The following is a 17,774-nucleotide window of genomic DNA, read 5'->3' as shown; positions in this document are numbered from 1 at the left end:
GTAGTTGCCTGATCTTACACCCCTTTCCCTCATCTTCCTATTCTAATCATTAGATTAAAATTTAGACAATCCATATTTAATCTCCTATAAAATATTTTATTTTATTTTTAATGTATTTTATAAGTATTCATATTAAATTTTATTATTTAAATTTTTTATAATTTAAAATTTTTAATAATATTATTATAGGAGATCAAATCTGAACCACTCAAATATTAATCTAATGATTAAAAAGGAAAGGAAAGGAAAAATGATGGGAATGTATCAAATATGAGCCGTCCAAATCTTAATCTAAACCATCCCCTCTTTATGTCTCCTTTTCCCTTGCTCTCCATTTCCTTCTTTTTCTTCTTATCACTATTTTATCAAAGTTTTAATGGTTTAGATTTGGTATTTGATAAAATTATTATTTTAATTTTACATAAAATATATAAATAAATTTGAACAGTTAAAAATATATCTTGACAAGTTAAAACTATAATATTTTATATATGCATAATAATAATAATAATAATAATAATAATAATAATAATAATAATAATTTTATTAAAAATTAAATTTGAACTGTCAAAAAGTTTTAATCTAATAGTGGTAAGGAGAAATGGAGAGCAAAGTAAAAGGAGACACCACTCTTCCGTTAAACTTAATCAATGATCTTAATATTTAAACTTCATCAATGATCTTAATATTTTTAAAACTATCTTAATTAACATTCCAAAACCACCCATAATAAATCATAAAGTCAAAGGTAATACTTCCTAACCAGGTAAAGAAAAAGATAATACTTCCTAATAAATTGAAAATTAATACTTAATTCCTTAAAGGTCACTTCAATTGGTTCGGTCTCAATTTCTCTAAAATCGATCAACCAAATTACACAAAAAGTTTAAATCAAATCGAATCAAAATACTTAATCAAACTGAATTAAAACCAAACTGAAGTATAATAATTTAATTCGATCAATCTATTTGGTTTTATGGGCCTTGATTTGAGTCTAAAGAGTCTAATTGTTTATATATTTATCTATCCATTTTTTCACTTAATGTTGAAGGCCCAACAAAAAAATAACAACATTATACTATAATTCATGAGAAAATTAATAAAACTCAGCACTATTACATTAAAAACTAAATTATATAAATGAAAAATAGGACATCATATTAAAAAAATATACTACTACTACAAGTAGTAGAAAGATGTTTCTTACTCACTTAAATGAGAATTTATTCACCTTTTCAAAAATATGAACAGAAAAAAGATGTATAATTTGGTCGATTCAATTTATTTGGTTCAACAATTTTCAAATCGAATTGAACACATCAATTAAAATTTTTATTAAAAGAAAACTAAATTGAACCATATAATCGAATAGACCGAATTAAATAAATTAAATTTGGTTCGATCTTCAATTTTAGCTCATTTTTGTTCACCCCTGTTGAAAATATGCTATAATATATTATGAAAGGGAAATCTCATGAAGGGTATCATATTATATTATATGCCACAACACTCTTTTAAAAATAATCCTGAATTATGGATATGAGATATATATAGAACATGATTTGATGCTTCTATTCTAAACAAGTTCATTCAATTGTCCCAAAAAAATACGAAGTTCATTCAAATTTCCTCTCATTAGGTTCTCAATCATATCTTTTGCATGGCATACAAGTTAGTTAATACATGCTATCCATGTTCTTAGAAACTAAAATTGAAAATTTACAGGGTTACGACTCAATTATTACTTATTGAAATTCTCTCCATCCCCAAATATAATATCCAATTTTTTAAGCGATTGTCCTCTTTTATAATAATATGTTTAGAATATTAAAAAAAATTAATCATTTAGTTCATATAATTTTAATTCAACTATAATTTAATTTTTGAATTTCAACTTATTATAACTCAATCTTTATAATTTTCACCCAATCAAAACTCAAGCCTTAAACTTTGATTATTACAACTCAATTCCAACAACTTTAATCATTTAAATATTCTTTCTTATATTTTAAAAAATAAAATTATAAAAATTATAATTATTTTAAAATTTTAATCTTTCATAATTTTTATGAAGATTAAAAGGGTTTAGTGATTTAAAATTTCGTCCAAATTTTGACATAATTTTAACTTTTATAATTTTATTATTAAAATATAAAGATTAATATTTAAATTGTTAAAACTATAAAGGTTGAGTTGCAAGATTCAAAATTTAAAAATTGAGTTACATTTGATTTAAAAATATAACAATTGAGTTATAACAAGTCAAAGTTTAAAAATTAAATTATAATTAAATCAAAATTATTAGGATCAAATTATTAATTTTTTAAAATTTTAAAATGTTTTATAAAATATTTTTAAACATACGTTTTTTTTAATGATTTGTCTCCAACCCATATTTTATTTGTTATTAATATGATTATCTAGCTAAATCGTATTTAAGCATTATTGAATTCTAAGTAGACGTAACTCTTTTAAAAAAACATTTATTATATTCACACAAACTCAGGCACGAAATCCCATGCTTAAATCGTTTCAGCTCCTGTCACTAATACTCTCTCCATTATAAAAGAAAGTAAACGACTCACACAATTTAAAAAAATTGTTAAATATAATAATTATATTTAAAAATAAAATAAATAGATTAAAATACACCATGTTAGTGAAACAATTCTGTACTAATATCTGGTCTCATAAATGAAAACTTTTAATTTTATGAAAATTAATTTAAAAAATTATGATAAATACTTATTGAAATGAATAATTTTATTTATTAAAAAAATAAAATAACATGTAACAGTTTGTCTTATATTTAACGAGATAGTAATTTAGTATTGGGAAAAAAAATATGGACAACTTTCATAATGACTATGAGTTTAGCAACTTGGGAGCATGAAGAGTTTAGAGATTGGGAGAACGGCAATTATGTCATAAAAGGAGAAATTAATAATAGTTAGTCTGGACGAAATTATATTACAAAATAAATTATAAATATTAATTTAAACAATTATAAATAAAATTTTTTATTACAATCTAAAATTTATATTTAATATTTAAATATTTATTTATAATTAAAACTCTTAAATTTATACTCTTTCTATTAGAAAATATAATATATTTTTTAAAAAACTTGATATTAAAAAATATAAAATATTTTTAATTTTTTAAAATATAATTAATAAATCATTTTATATTTTTTTAAAGTAAAATAATATATTAAATTGGAATAAATATAAGAAAATATAATTAATTTTAAAATAAATAATTATTTTGTTGAAAATAAAATTTAATTAAAAATATTTTATATTTTTTAATAGTGTGAGTTATTTGCTTTGACATTTTGTTATCATTGTCGGTCACTTTGGCAACGCAATGATGAAATTAAAATGGTTGCCGTCCTTGCACGAACACGCAATGATGTCAAAGTGAGTCTATCGAGAAGGTAAGGTCCACACGTGGACCTTCCAATATTGAAAAACAGTGTAACGATCTACGCGGTTTCAGCAGAATTTCTCTGTACTGTTTCAGTTTTGAGACACTTCCTGTGTTTTTTTTTTTAATACGATATTTATGAAGATTAAAATTTTAAATCATTGATTAAGCTAACCCGACCTTCTATTAATTGAGTTACGTGCTTACGTACTTCTTTTGATTCTTTTTATAAATCACATTTTAAAAATTGTCTTGCTTTTTTATACAAGTCGTTTTTTCTTAGTTTTTATAACTTTTGATATACAATTTTAAATATATTCTCTAACAAATTTTTAAAAAAAGTGTAATATTTTAATTTTTTTAAAAAAATTTTTCATATATCAAATTAATCTTTTTAAATTTAGGGATAAAATTAAAAAATAATTACTTTTAAAATAAATTTATTATTATAAGTCACTTTAATTTTGGTAAGTTATTTATAGAAGTGACTTATAAAAAGAATCAGAGAAAATATTTTTAAGAGTGATTGGTATATTAAAATATAACATATTTTAATAAAAATAAGTTTCCATTCATTATACCACTTCTTCTTCCTTCCAAAATCTCCTCCAAATTCCTTCAAAAATAACAATTAAACATTTTCATTAGTCCCTTGATTAATCACTTGCATCAAATATCAAATTTGAATTTGAGGAATGGTACAAAAAGGGAGGTGGAGGGAAAGAGAATAGAGAAGTGGGAAAGAGTGGAGGTGGCTGAAGGGCATTTTTATAACTATGATTTAATTCTAGCCTTCTATATATACTCCTTCTAGACTGCAACATAGAATGCTGATAACTACTGCATTTATAAAAAAAAAATGTAAAACATTAATCTCTGAAAAAATTGTAGTATATATTTTTAATTATACTCTAATTAAATACTTTATATAAATGCTTTAATGATAATTCTAGTGCATCTTTTTTTCTAAAAAAAAAGTGGGATATAGTTGAAAAAATAATTTTAAAAACTACCTAATATCTTATATTTTAAATCAAACAAATGAAAAAAGTCATATATTATGGTATGGACGGCGTATATAAAAGCATAGGTCTCTTCAGACATACTTTGATATGCCTCAATTATTTTTTTGCTCCCAACTTAGCTTGATGATGTGTCACATTAATCTTGGTCAGTGGGACATGTCCTCAATTCATGTTTAACCATTACCATTAAGCATTTCAATGATTACTTTTAAAATTCAATGCTAGTTAATGTGAATTTTAATTTGTTTAGCTTAAAATGATTTTACCTAATTTATATTAATTGATATTAAAATCTGTCATTATGAATAATGACGTAAATGTAATTAATAAGTATTGATCATTTGTTAATGTCAAGCTGTCTCAGTAGTAATGGCACAATGCCACCTTTCCTTAAAAATAGTTTAGAGTTAAAACCTTACGTTGACATGTTTAAGAGTAATTAAAAAAAAAAAAAGCTCTTACATTTGAAAATGAAGGAGTGTTAAAATTATTATTAATTTTCTTAAACTGTATTAGCCGATTGATATTCTCTTAAATTTTGAGAGAATTAGGGATAAAAGAAAAACTAGTGATAGTTAAACAGTAGCAATTTGTATTCAGTAAAAGACATATATACCAAGTGAATGAGTTTAGGCAATATTTATAAGCTTCAACGTTAACCTTATAAATAGATAAAAGAATATTTTAAAAACCCTAAAATTAAATGAAAATATTATTAAAAGATAACAATAATTGAGAAAATCCTAAAAGGTACTCACAATAATTTAAATAAAAGTAATATTACAATAATTAAAATAGGATATGCCTCAATCATCAAATTTATTTTCAACATTTCTTCGTGGATCATCAAATATTTTATTGTTGTTTTTGTTTTCTTTATTTTTAAAGCACACTACATGTTTCTTCATCATCTTCAGGCTAATGATGTGCATAAATATATCTTTCAAAATATACATCCATATTTTTTTAAAATTATTAATCTAACAAATTTTCAAAGTATTAAATTCTTTATTCCTAATTTAGACAACAAAACTTGTTCTGTGCAACACACTGAGACTTGCAGTCTAATTTTTTTAAACTATGTGATTTGGTTGGTATTCTTATATTTAAAAACAGGGAATAAATTTCATAAACCTAATTTAAAATTAAAAGAAATTATAAACGCTTCCAAATTAATTTTCCCTTATAACAAAATATTAAAGTAGTATTTGAATTGATTAAATTTGAATTTAGATTTTAAATTTAAAATCTTACATTACAAATCTCACATATCTCACATTTAAAATTCATATATTTAAAATCATTTGTTTCATAGTTTAAAATTTTCAAATGAAGAATAAAGATAAACTAAAATTCAAAACAAAAATGACAAATTGAAAATGATAAATTTATTTACATTTTTTAATCAACAAAAAATAAAAAAAAGATACGATTAAAAAAATCAATAATAAAAATATGAAAAAAAATATTTGAAATAATTAAAATTTTAAATGAGTAGAATATAAAGAAAATTTAAAATTATAAAAAAAATATAATTGGGAATGGATTTAAATTTGAATCAAATTTTAATTCATAAATTTTTATATATCCAAATGAGGTATTTGATTCAAATTTAAATCTTTATTAATCTAAATATACCAATAATTGCTTTAATAAACTAATCATTAGGAGTACAGACTCGAGCTTGAGAAAGACACTTCCAAAAAATTTACATTATAGTTTCAATAAGAAAAGCATGCTCTTCATAAGACATGAATAGCATGGCATACTTAAATCTCCATATAAGCATAGAAAACGTGTCTGGTTCAGCTAAATAACATGTACTCCCACAAGAACGGAGTGAGTTGGCTATTAAATACACTTTACAATTACAAATACACCAAAAAGACTCCTACAACATTGTTATGCATGATTGCCCCACCTAAACAAACAGGCTCACATATATTAACGGCTCAAATTCGTTTTTTTACATGCACCCTTCCTTTGGATGGAGAGTAAAATAAGAAAAAAAGCAAACTAAGAAAGAAAACTCCTAAAAATAGTAAAATAATAAAAAAAAAATTACTAATTTTAGAAATTTCTTCTCTTAGTTTTCTTTCTTCTTTATTTTCTTCCCACTTTTCTTTCCATCTAAACTAAGCCGTAGAGCCCACATACAGACTAAATCTCAGCCCAAATTCCAAATTCCAAATGTAAAGAAATAAAGCGAGCTGCTCATGTTTACCGTTAATTTGTTTTCTTCTCTTGGAAGCATCAATCATCTGAGCTGTATTCACTAGACTCCTCTGGCAATAAGGGTACAGCAGCACAGCAAAATGATTCTTTGTCCTTAAGGAGTAAGCAGCTTCCATCCGAATTCCATTTCAGGTCTGTTACTGTGAACTGTGGTAAAGGAACATGAGCACAATAAGCACCAGAAGGAGTCCACATGTAGAAGTGTGAGCTTGAAGTGCAAAGAACAAGACGAGTGCATGTTGGATCCCATGCTGCAGCTTTGATGGGATCTTTCTGCACTAGGATTGCAGCAAGCTCAAGATGTCGAATATCCCATATCCATAGTGTCGTAGGCATGCTATCGTTTCGTGTACAAATATATTGGCTGTCATTGCTCCAAGACAAAAGACCTACAAATGCGATGCATTGTAAAAGTAAACGCATTAGTAGTATTCAAATCATTAATACAATGACAATGATAACAAGCAGCCTTATTCTACTAGGTAAAATCGATTGCATAACATTATTGCATTCTATCAGTAGATAAGCCTTTGGAGATATTGTTAACTAAGAAGTCGTTCAACAACTTTCATCAGTGTTCTCTTCAATCTTCCCCTACCGCTCAATCCATATCCATGTATGATTCAACTAGGTTTTACATTAGTTCTCAAGGACCTAACAGAACCACCCTCCTTCATCTAGGCTAGGGATTGGCTTCAAATTATTCATCATACAACAATAACAACAAACCTTATCCCATTAAGTATGGTCGGCTACATGGATTACACAATGTTATGATGTTCTATCAGTGGCTAAGCCTTTAAAAAAATTGTTATCTAAGAGGTTTCATTCAATAACTTCTATAAGTGTTTTCTTTAGTCTTCCTCTACCCTTCAATCCATATCCATCTAAGATTCGATAGGGTTTTACATTGGCTGTCAAGGACTAACACAACTATCATCCTTTATCCAAGCTTGGAACTGGCTATAAACCTAGGGCAAGTTATTCAAATCATTCATACGCATACATCTAATCTCATCTGTAATTTTTTGAGCTACTGCCTATTGGGGATACAATTTATCTAACAACTAACTACTCCAACTAATCCAACGGAACAGAATGAGTGGCGTAACAAATTGTCATGGGAGGCTGAGATCATTCAAATTCAAAATGTGGATAAAAATAACATAGCGAAGTTTACACTTAACTGACCGATTGATGAAGGACAGTGAGATATGTAAAATAAATCTAATTGTCAGATCAAACTAATTCACGACATCAATGATAATCAAAGTAAGAAATTTAACTTATTAGATACCTATTTACCATTTAATGTCAAAAGCCATAATTACAACTTCCAAGAAAATACTTTGGAAAGGAAAGTGTATATATCGCAAGTCATAACTGCAGCAGGATACAAATTGAAGACATCAAGCCCGTTTGTTTAAGCTTATAAAAAAGTGATTTTAATTAAGCTAAACATAAGGGATTTGTTTGTTTTTAATTGTTCTTTAAGCTTTTTAAAAATAATCACCTCCAAGGGGGAAATACATGTTTTCAATTTATTTTAATAAGCTACTTAGATTGACTTTTTAAAATAACCACTTTCTTGAAAAGTGCTTTTCATGTCTTTGATTGTTTACAGCCAATCCTAAGCCAGATAAAGGAGGAAGATTGCATTAGGCCTTCTTAAAAAATGGTTTTTTGGTTATAACAGCACCGCCTGACCTCAATTAATAATCCTTGTATAAAATTTTATAGTATTTACTATGAATTTGTGACTTCTAAAGTAGATTTAATTTTGTTTGGGAACTTGATGCTTAACGCTGACTAAATGCCATTCTGATTCTCTATGAGGAGGTAATAACAAGTTGCCATATGGTACAAAGAATAACCATGCTGCCTATCAAAACTTTTAAGAAATGAATCCAGAAAGAAACCCCGGTAACAGCACATGTAGGCACCAAATACCGAATTAGAGAAAGTTATACAAAGTCAGCATTCAAATTCCCTAGGTTGGAGACAGAAACGCAATTCTTTGGGTCACTTGGCTCAGGAAGTTTCTGAAAAATAAATACAGACACACCAACTGGAAATAGAGAAGCAAACCAACCACGCTCAAGAAAGATATAAAAACAAACTCTTTGGGTTGGACACAGACACCAAACTTTGGTTCAATCGGTGCTAGGGAACATCAAACAAAATAAGACAAGTTTCAATTGGCAAAAGTAGAAAACCAGCACATTTTGGATAATCCTAGGCTCATAAAATGTGATGGAGACTGGGTAATATGGTATACTAAGTCTCACATTAAAAAGTATGTGAGACTCAATGAAGCATTTAAATAAGTTGGTTTTCCGACTTCAACGACAAGCTTTTGGAGCAGTGCTCCCCATCCCATTGATGCAACACACCCACTTGCAAAGATTCAAACAGAGGGAGAGAGAGTAGGGAGAAATTGAGACATGGAGGGAGCCCCCTCAAAAGGAGGCTCAAAAGTTCTCCAATAAGGCATAAAATCCTCCACATTAAAAATTAAACTTATGATCATATCAAGAGATAATTCTAAAAGATAAGTATTAAACACTAATTTCTTATATATGCGAAAAGGTCCAGAAGCTGTTGCATTCAACTTTTTAAAAGAATATTTAGGATAATGCTTTGAAAAAATTTGAGCCATAACATAGTCACCTACATTAAAACTTTGAAATCAACAATGAGTATTAGCAGATAACTTATATTAATAATCACTCATTGCTAATTTGTGCCTAATTTCAACATGTAATTCAAAAGAGCAAATACTACACAAGAAGTCATATTGTGCTGGATGTAACCTTTCTCCAACGGTCCATTAACTTGTCGATTAAGCTCTCAAACACAGTATGAGTTTTTTAGTACCTACTCCTTTGACTTAACATGATGAAATTAGATGCAAATTAGCAAAATGAGTAACGATCAATACAAGTTATTTGCTAATACCCATCGCCGATTTCAAAGCTTTAATGTAGGTGACGATGTTATGGCTCAAATTTGTCCAAAGCATTATCCTAAATACACTTTTAAAAAGTTAACGTGCTGGATCTTCTAGACGTTTTCGCATATCTAAGAAATTAGAGCCTAATGCTTATCTTTTAAAATTACTTCTTGATATGACCATAAATTCAGTTTTTAATATGGAGGATCTTATGCCTTATTGGGGAATTTTTGGGCCTCCCTTTTTGCTTTCTAATATTTTGCAAGTGCTTAAACTTCTCATGTGTTAGTCCCGTCACTGCCATCAGTCTCACCATCAATTGAAGGAATTGAGATCATTATGGATGATCAAATTATCCTTATCTCCAAGGGCCCCTCCGTCGTTACTTGGTTCGTTGAAAGGGTCATTCAGATGAAGATGCCACCAAGATTTCAGAAGATGAGTTTCGACAATTTGATTCTGCTAAAAACCTATCAACTCTCTACCTCTCTAGAGGAGAGTTCTTTGAAGCAGGGAGAATTAATAGAAAATATAAGAAACATTACTTTAGAAGGAAGCAGTTTTTATGTTATTTTATTATTTTAGTTATAAGTTTTCTTCTTCTAAAAAACCTAGGCTAGTAGCTTATGATTATTGTATTTTTGCTTTTATTTTCCTTCATGAAGAAGCAACCTAAGTTGTAACTTATTATTATCTTCTACGCTAAGAGCCTATTATTACTTTTGCAGGTGGGTAGGATATTTTGCTCTATAAATAGAGCACTAGCACCATGTGAAGGTAGACTTTGATGAATGATTGAATTAATTAGTTTGAGTAATGTGAAAGCTCTCTCCCTCTCTCCCTTCAATCTTTTTTCTTGCTTTCTTTTTTTTTTTAAAAGGGGGGTTTACATCTTGAACTGAAATAAAGTAAATGAAGTCACTTATTAAACACCAGGAATATAAACAAGAAAATTCCACATTGTTGACAAACAACTTAGGATTCAGAATGAGATGTTACATCATATCTCATGGTATACAATCCTTATATTAATCACTATCCTAGACGATGAAGGGCAAGACTTATGTATTAAGTTTTATACACTTAATATACTTATATCTGATCAAATCATGGAAAATGTATCTTAATATGTTAATAAAAATAATTTATTATAGAATAAATAATCTATAAAAGATCCACATATTTTAATTTAATTGAAAATGAGAACATTAAGTATACAAGGCTAAATTTCTTTCAAAAAAAAAAAAGTATATAAGGCTAAATATATAAGTTTTCCCTTCGATGAAATCACCTCAGGAAGAAGACCCAAAAAGGGATCACTTAGTAGTACTCTAATGGAACCCTCTATTCTAATAAGCTTTAAACAAGCATAAACCAGAAACTACACTACAAATGGGGACTGAAAATTACTATTACTGAATAGCAAAGTTGGATTACGGTGAAATAGGGAACTGAAAATTAGAGCGTACTGAAACAGAAACAGCACAAAATACACTCCACCAAACAACAACAACAACAACAACAACAAGCCTTTATCCCACTAGGTGGGGTCGGCTACATGGATTGCAAGACGCCATTGTGCTCTATCATTTATTAAACTTTTAGAAATATTATTAATTAAGAGATCACGTTCAATAACTTCCAAGAGTGTTCTCTTAGGCCTTCCTCTACCTCTCTTAATCGGACTCAAAGTTATATGTTCCACTCTTCTCACTGGTGCCTCCCTTGGTCTTCTTTGTACATGCCCAAACCATCTCAACCGATTTTCTACCATTTTTTCCTCAATAGGTGCCACCCTTACTTTTTCACATATGTGCTCATTTCGAATTTTATCTTTACGTGTATGTCCGCACATCCATCGTAACATTCTCATCTCTGCTATTCCAACTTTATGCTCTTGCTGTCCCGTTAGAGCCCAGCATTCACTACTATATAACATTGCCGGTCTGATAGCAGTACGATAAAACTTTCCCTTAAGTTTATTAGGCACCTTACGGTCACAAATAACTCCTTTAGCTTTTCTCCAATTAAACCACCCAGCTTGAATTCTATGTGAAATATCTCCACCAAACAACAATCACAAAATATAAGTCAGTCACTCACAAACATACACTAAGCAGAAGATAACATGATGAAGAAAGATGACTTTCTCCACCCCCAGCACAAAATCGAGAGGCCACAGCTCTCCTCACCACTCTCAATATTCAAAATACTCCCCTCTCTCTAGGCAAAGAGGAAGATCTAAAGACCCAAAAGTTGACTCTAACACAACCCTTACCCCTAGAAGGCTCCTAACACATCACTAGACCATCAATTACTTTTTCTTATAACCAGCATCCAGAGGGCAAACATCCGAACCAACAATAATGTTATTTTCTAAGCTCATTGCCTTCATTGATTTCCTCTTATAGGTCTTAGTAAAATCATGAGCTCTATCATACTCCTACTTAAGCAACCAAATTATCATGAAGATAAGAAAAGGCCATATGAATGTAAATATTTCAAATTTTTCATATTACTTGTTGATAATGGGAGACAAGACATTATTTTATTTTGGAGTAAAAAATAAATTATTGCCCTTCTCCTTTTGACCAGAAAATAATAGCCTCAATTTTTTCCACCCTTTTTTGATATCATTAATTTATTTTGTGACAATACAAAAGTAAAGCATCGCTTACCAATTCCTTGTTTGGGATTTGGTTTGTCTGCAGGAGGCTTCTGGAATGGTAAATTGATAGGTACTTCCATAACCTCGTACCTCACTCTGAAGGGTGCTTCTGGTACATTTGCTAGAAAAGAAAATTTAAAAATGAATGAGACAAGGGGAGAAAACTACTGGAATGATCAAGAGACTAGTTTTTACATCGCAAGACATAGAAGGAATGATTGATATACCACCAGTTTACAAGTTTAAATCTTTATTCTACTTAAGTCTTTTGATTTAATAATCAAAAGAAGAAGGAAAAGAGGGGGGAAGTTCTAGCTAGATTCCAAATTTTTATACTGAAGAAATCGGACGCTTCTAACAACATGCTTAACAAATATCAGGGATGTAATAAATTAGAATCAATGCTTTGGGTTTAGTTAATGCCTCTAAGGCTGTAACACCTTCAAAGAAAAAGCCAAGGATAAATAAAGGGATTTGAAATTCTTTTCCTTACATATTCAGCTTCTACCATAGGCAATAAGTTTATGGAAAAAAAAAGTAAAGTCCTGATTTGTTTAATTTCTGTTGATTTCAAGATAAGAAACCAAGAATGAGATTGACTAGCAAGCAATTGCTGTGTTCTATTAAGAACCAAATAATCCCAAAGGCTTACAAGCTACTAAGAGAATGCTCAGAGATGGCTTTACTATTTATCTCCAGCCTGCCTCTTCAAATGAAAACTTTTTTTGGTTTTAGGTATGGACAAAGCGGAGGCCCATCATACCTCATACTAAAAGTTAATTAAATTTGAGGAATGATGAAAGCAAAGATCCCCCTTATGGTTTGTTTGGTCGTGAAAGCTTCAATATCATGATAAAAACTAATTCGTCACAAGAGGTTAAAATAAAAAGAGATGATTAAGAAATATAATAGAAAGAACAAGAAAAGAAGTAGAACACTCACGAGTTCAATTGACATGCATAATGAATATTAATGGCTGATACAAACCTATAAAGTTTAGTCAGATATGAAGTCCAGCTTGCAAGGGTTGACAGAATATAACAACCTATTCTGCTATTTAACTACTCACCAAACTAACAGAATCAACATTTTCTTATCAATGTTCCTTTACATCTAAGAGGATAGCTTTATTTTTTATGACAAACATAGCCTAATAAATAGGATTCTTACAAGCTCATTCTAACTAAGGCAATTACCCTTATTATAACATTTTTAAGAAAAGAAAAATATATATGTTCACAGCCTTACAGTACATAGAAATTCAAAAGTTTGAAATTCGAAGCTCTTGGGCCACTTAAACCTAAGTGGATTTTTACACCAGATGCTTCATGGAGAAGTATTGCTACAGTGCATAAAGTGTAAAGATAGGAACTGACTGGATGTTGTATTACTATATATATGAAACAACTTGCAAAGTGTAAATCTATAAAATAGTATGCTGGTTCCTACAGTAATTATGCCTACCATCATTTCCTTGAGAAAAATCATCGCTCAGGCATAATTCAGACATATCAAGTTGCAGAGGCTCATCTACCTCCTACAATTTCCAGAAAGAGGTCAATAAATTTCCCATAACTGCAACATCAAAAACTTGAAAGCTAAAAAAAGGACTACCTTGAAAACAGTAGCAAAACAAGGACCACGGACTGTAGATAGGTGCATCAGCTCAGCAAATGTCTTCCAAGTCAGATGATTCAGAACTCGCAACATCTGGTCATAACTACCCACTGCCAGAAACTGACCACAAGGAGACCATGAGACACTTTTAACTCCTAATCCACTTTCATATGGTTGATACTTGAGAAGGCACCTTCCGTCGGGAGAATAGATTAGAACCTATGTTAAACCACAATAACAGTTTCTCCTCAATGCAAGCACAACACAACTTACTGGCACTATTCTACTGCACAACCGGTAGATTATGTTTCATTGACAAGCCCTAAGCAATATATGAGCAGACACAGTGAAGCAAACAAAATGTAGGTAGATAAATATAACATATTGATACACTGATACTGACACTGATGCAGATGCTTCTTTACTAGTTATTGGATTTGATTTATTATATTGATCCTCCCACCAGTGAAATTATCCTGACTTTCTCAAAAATCTTTTCTTTCATGAAAAGACCAATGTGAGATTATAGGATTGCATGATCCTCTCCAAGTAAAAGAAAAAAAGAAAAAAAAACATTTATTTTTTCCTTTTAGTAGAAGCCAACATTCTGGCTTCTGGCTTTCATTCTGCCAGGACAAGTCTCCTGGCTTCTCCCCATGTAAAATCCATAGTTAATAGCACCTCCTACCACAGGCCTCTCAAAGCAAGCGGACACAAGCAGTGAAAATCAAGGTGGACATTTTGGTTATAAAGCAGCTAAGCACATTTCCCCCTGCACTGCCGAGAATATGAGGAATGAACTGCAATGTTCATGGCTTATGAAGAGTGCAGCTTACTTTTCATTTTTTATTGCTATGCTGCTCATGATGAGATCAATGATTCTAAATATTTCTTAAATTTCTCAAATTTACGTGTCCAGTTCAATTCAGTGGGATCTTTCATATTATCAGCTCTATTTCTTTCAACCGGAACGTTTTATAAACACTGACTCCCAAATTTTGGACAGTTCACAGGACAAAGAAAAAGGTTATTACCTTGTATTCAAGTGGTGAATCCCAAATCACAACAGAACTATCATCAGGTGACCATTCAATATCAGCCAAGTCTTGAGTGTCAACGGCAAAAATGCCCATTATCTCCCATGTGTGACAAGATAATAGATTGATATAGTCCTTGCAATCACGCCTAGTGCAAATTGCAGCAAATTTTCCATCTCGAGTGAAAGAGACTCCCCTAGAAGCATGTTTGGGCCATTGCACATGCACACAAGCAGTGTTTACCAATGACCAAACTGTTAACTGCAATTGGAAATCTGTTGTGGTGAGTATGTGGCGGCTATCTGGGCTCCATCTAGCATATGCAATACCTGCTGGACCTTCATCTATTTTGCATGTCCATTCTGGCTGGGTTAGTGACCAAGCTTGTATCATCGGCCTTTTATACAGACCACAAAGAATATATTCAGAATCAAGGGCCCATTCAATATAGCTAATCTTGTCTAAGCAGGAGAACAACTGCACAACCTGCATGAGAAATATGTTTGCTTTCAAATCCAGATGTTGAGTCAGAAACAAGCTGCTTGATCAGTAAGTCAAACGGAAATTTAATGACAGTAATGCCCATGAAGAAGATTTAAATTTACAAGTGAAGGGCCAAATGCATTTTTTAATATAGAAATTTGAAACTAAATTGTATCACACTGTACCTAGCATAACTTATACCTATACTCAAACATCAACTTTTACAGTACTATTATCTAGTTTCCAACAAAAATTTCATAAACTTTAGCTTTAGAAGCCGTGATCCACAGTGTAAATCAAACCCCCACCCCTTTTTTCCAATACAGACGAAAGAAACAAATATCCCATCAATATTTGCTTGCTTCCTAGATAGTTATATTGCCTCAATCATCAAAATCTAAGGCTATGATCTGGAATTCATCAGAGGATTGAACAGAATGGCAAATGACATGAAATGGCAAACAAGTCATGTCTCGCTCTGCTGTTTGGGAGTCTAATTAAGAGATTCAAAGAGTCATGAACAGAATAGAATTACCAATAAATTTAAGTATCACCCTTCATTTTTTTATTACAAGTTTTTTACTAAGATATATATGATAATAATTGTACCATCTATCCGTTTCATTTCATTACTAAACCCCAATTTTGAGGGATAAAAAAATATGAATTTCAGACGGCAAGGAGTAGTCTTGGAGGTCATTTCTCGCCGTGCTACAACATCCTTAAGAAACTCGATCCACTTTAGCCGTTCCATGCTAAGCAACTCATCAAACACCTACGCAGTGATTGGGGAAAAAAATAATAATAATGCTCAGATTCCTTTTCTTTAAATGATTTCCCCATTATTAAAGTTGAAATGATGAAAGCAAACTAGAATGACCTTAGCGGCTTTTTTCCAAATCAACACCCGTTACCAAAATTCTTGAGCGGCTGATTCGAAATTACAATTACATTCAAACAGTGAAAGAAAACAGTGAAATTTAAGCAAACTCCACCATGGTGAATAAAAGAGAGTATTTAATGTTTTATTCCTCGGAAAACAGTGAAAGAAATAGTGTGCAGTACCCCTCACACAACACAACTCAGAGGGGGAGGCTGGGAATAAAAGAGAGTTCTGAAATGTTCAAACAACTAAACTCCACCATGGTGCCACTACCAACCTCTAGCTTATATCTCCACATTGAAATTTTACCATGTTCAGAGCCGGAGGAGATATTTTACAGAGATACGTAGAATCGGCGAGAAAGGCAGAGGGTACAAAATACCTTGAAAGACAGAGTATCCCGAATTACGAGGCGATAATCGACGGCAACGGCTATGAAGCGAGCGTTGGGTGAGAAACAACAGGGGCCTGTTTGCTTGTAAGAGTCAGTGAACTCCATGGATCAGCGACTGAGGCCTGAGTTATACAAACAAAATCCTCGGGAAGCTTTACAAGCATGAAATGACAGCAGAATCCGGTAGATCTGGAAGTGTATCCATCGTTTGGTGACAGATGCAATTTGATGGAGTGTTTTGAGGTAAGATTTTGAAATAATTACCTACCAAATGTAACGTTAAACGGTGAGGCTCGTTCTTTCTTTCTTGTTCTTGTTCTTCTTATTATTATTATTGTTATTTTGAAAGAAAAATTTATGAAAAAATATCAACCAAATTAAGGATTGTTCAAAAAAAATTTATATCAATTTAGGATTATTTATTATTAAAATAAAATATTTATTAATTTAAATTAATATTTTATTAATAAATATTTATTTAAATTTTAATGACTCATTTTAAACTAATGACATTTTATTTCGGTTTGTTTTTATTTAGATTTTATTTTAATTTTTAATTGATATAATTTTTTTTAATATCATTTTTTGCTATTTTCCCAAAATTTATTATTTGTAACTCATTCCATCATGCTAACTGAGTCATTTAACTCAGTTGTAATTGTTGGAGACATTTTTATCTTTTTGTTTTTTTAATATATTGAAAGAATAATTTTTATTCATATTTTCTTAAAACTATACTAAACAGAATCATGATAATCAAAATTGCATTGTATTACATTGCACCAAGTAGGTTTTTAATTGTGAATTTAATAAATACTCTCTTCTCTCTTATTTGTAGGACACTTTTTAAAAATAATTTTTGATTCAAAAATATAAGATATCTTGTTATATTTAAATCAGTTTTTTCAAGTTTATTTTTTTTAATTAATGTAAAAGTATTTAATGTAATTTTATTATTATTTAAAATAAAAGATAAAAATAAAATATATTTTATGGCCTTAAGTCAAAACAACTTGTCAAACAGAGGTCCATTTCAAAAATTTATGTAAC

At 30.0% G+C, this 17,774-nt stretch overlaps 1 protein-coding gene across 1 annotated transcript; it reads right to left on the bottom strand.

Annotated features, from left to right (window-relative positions):
* Positions 1 to 6,151: 6,151 nt before the first annotated feature.
* LOC129292135 (uncharacterized) lies at positions 6,152 to 16,982 on the bottom strand. Its single transcript, XM_054929659.1, has 6 exons — positions 16,713 to 16,982; positions 14,962 to 15,450; positions 13,925 to 14,146; positions 13,775 to 13,847; positions 12,321 to 12,431; positions 6,152 to 7,078 (listed from the first exon to the last, which is right to left on the bottom strand). Exons 1-6 carry the CDS (start codon positions 16,827 to 16,829, stop codon positions 6,708 to 6,710), a joined length of 1,383 nt encoding a protein of 460 aa, XP_054785634.1. The 5' UTR covers positions 16,830 to 16,982; the 3' UTR covers positions 6,152 to 6,707.
* Between the last annotated feature and the right edge of the window lie 792 nt (positions 16,983 to 17,774).

Source organism: Prosopis cineraria, unplaced genomic scaffold, assembly GCF_029017545.1.
Source record: "Prosopis cineraria cultivar Desert tree isolate PC_DT_omini unplaced genomic scaffold, ASM2901754v1 PC14, whole genome shotgun sequence".
Lineage (NCBI taxonomy): Eukaryota > Viridiplantae > Streptophyta > Magnoliopsida > Fabales > Fabaceae > Prosopis > Prosopis cineraria.
This window is presented reverse-complemented; position numbering and strand designations above follow the sequence as displayed.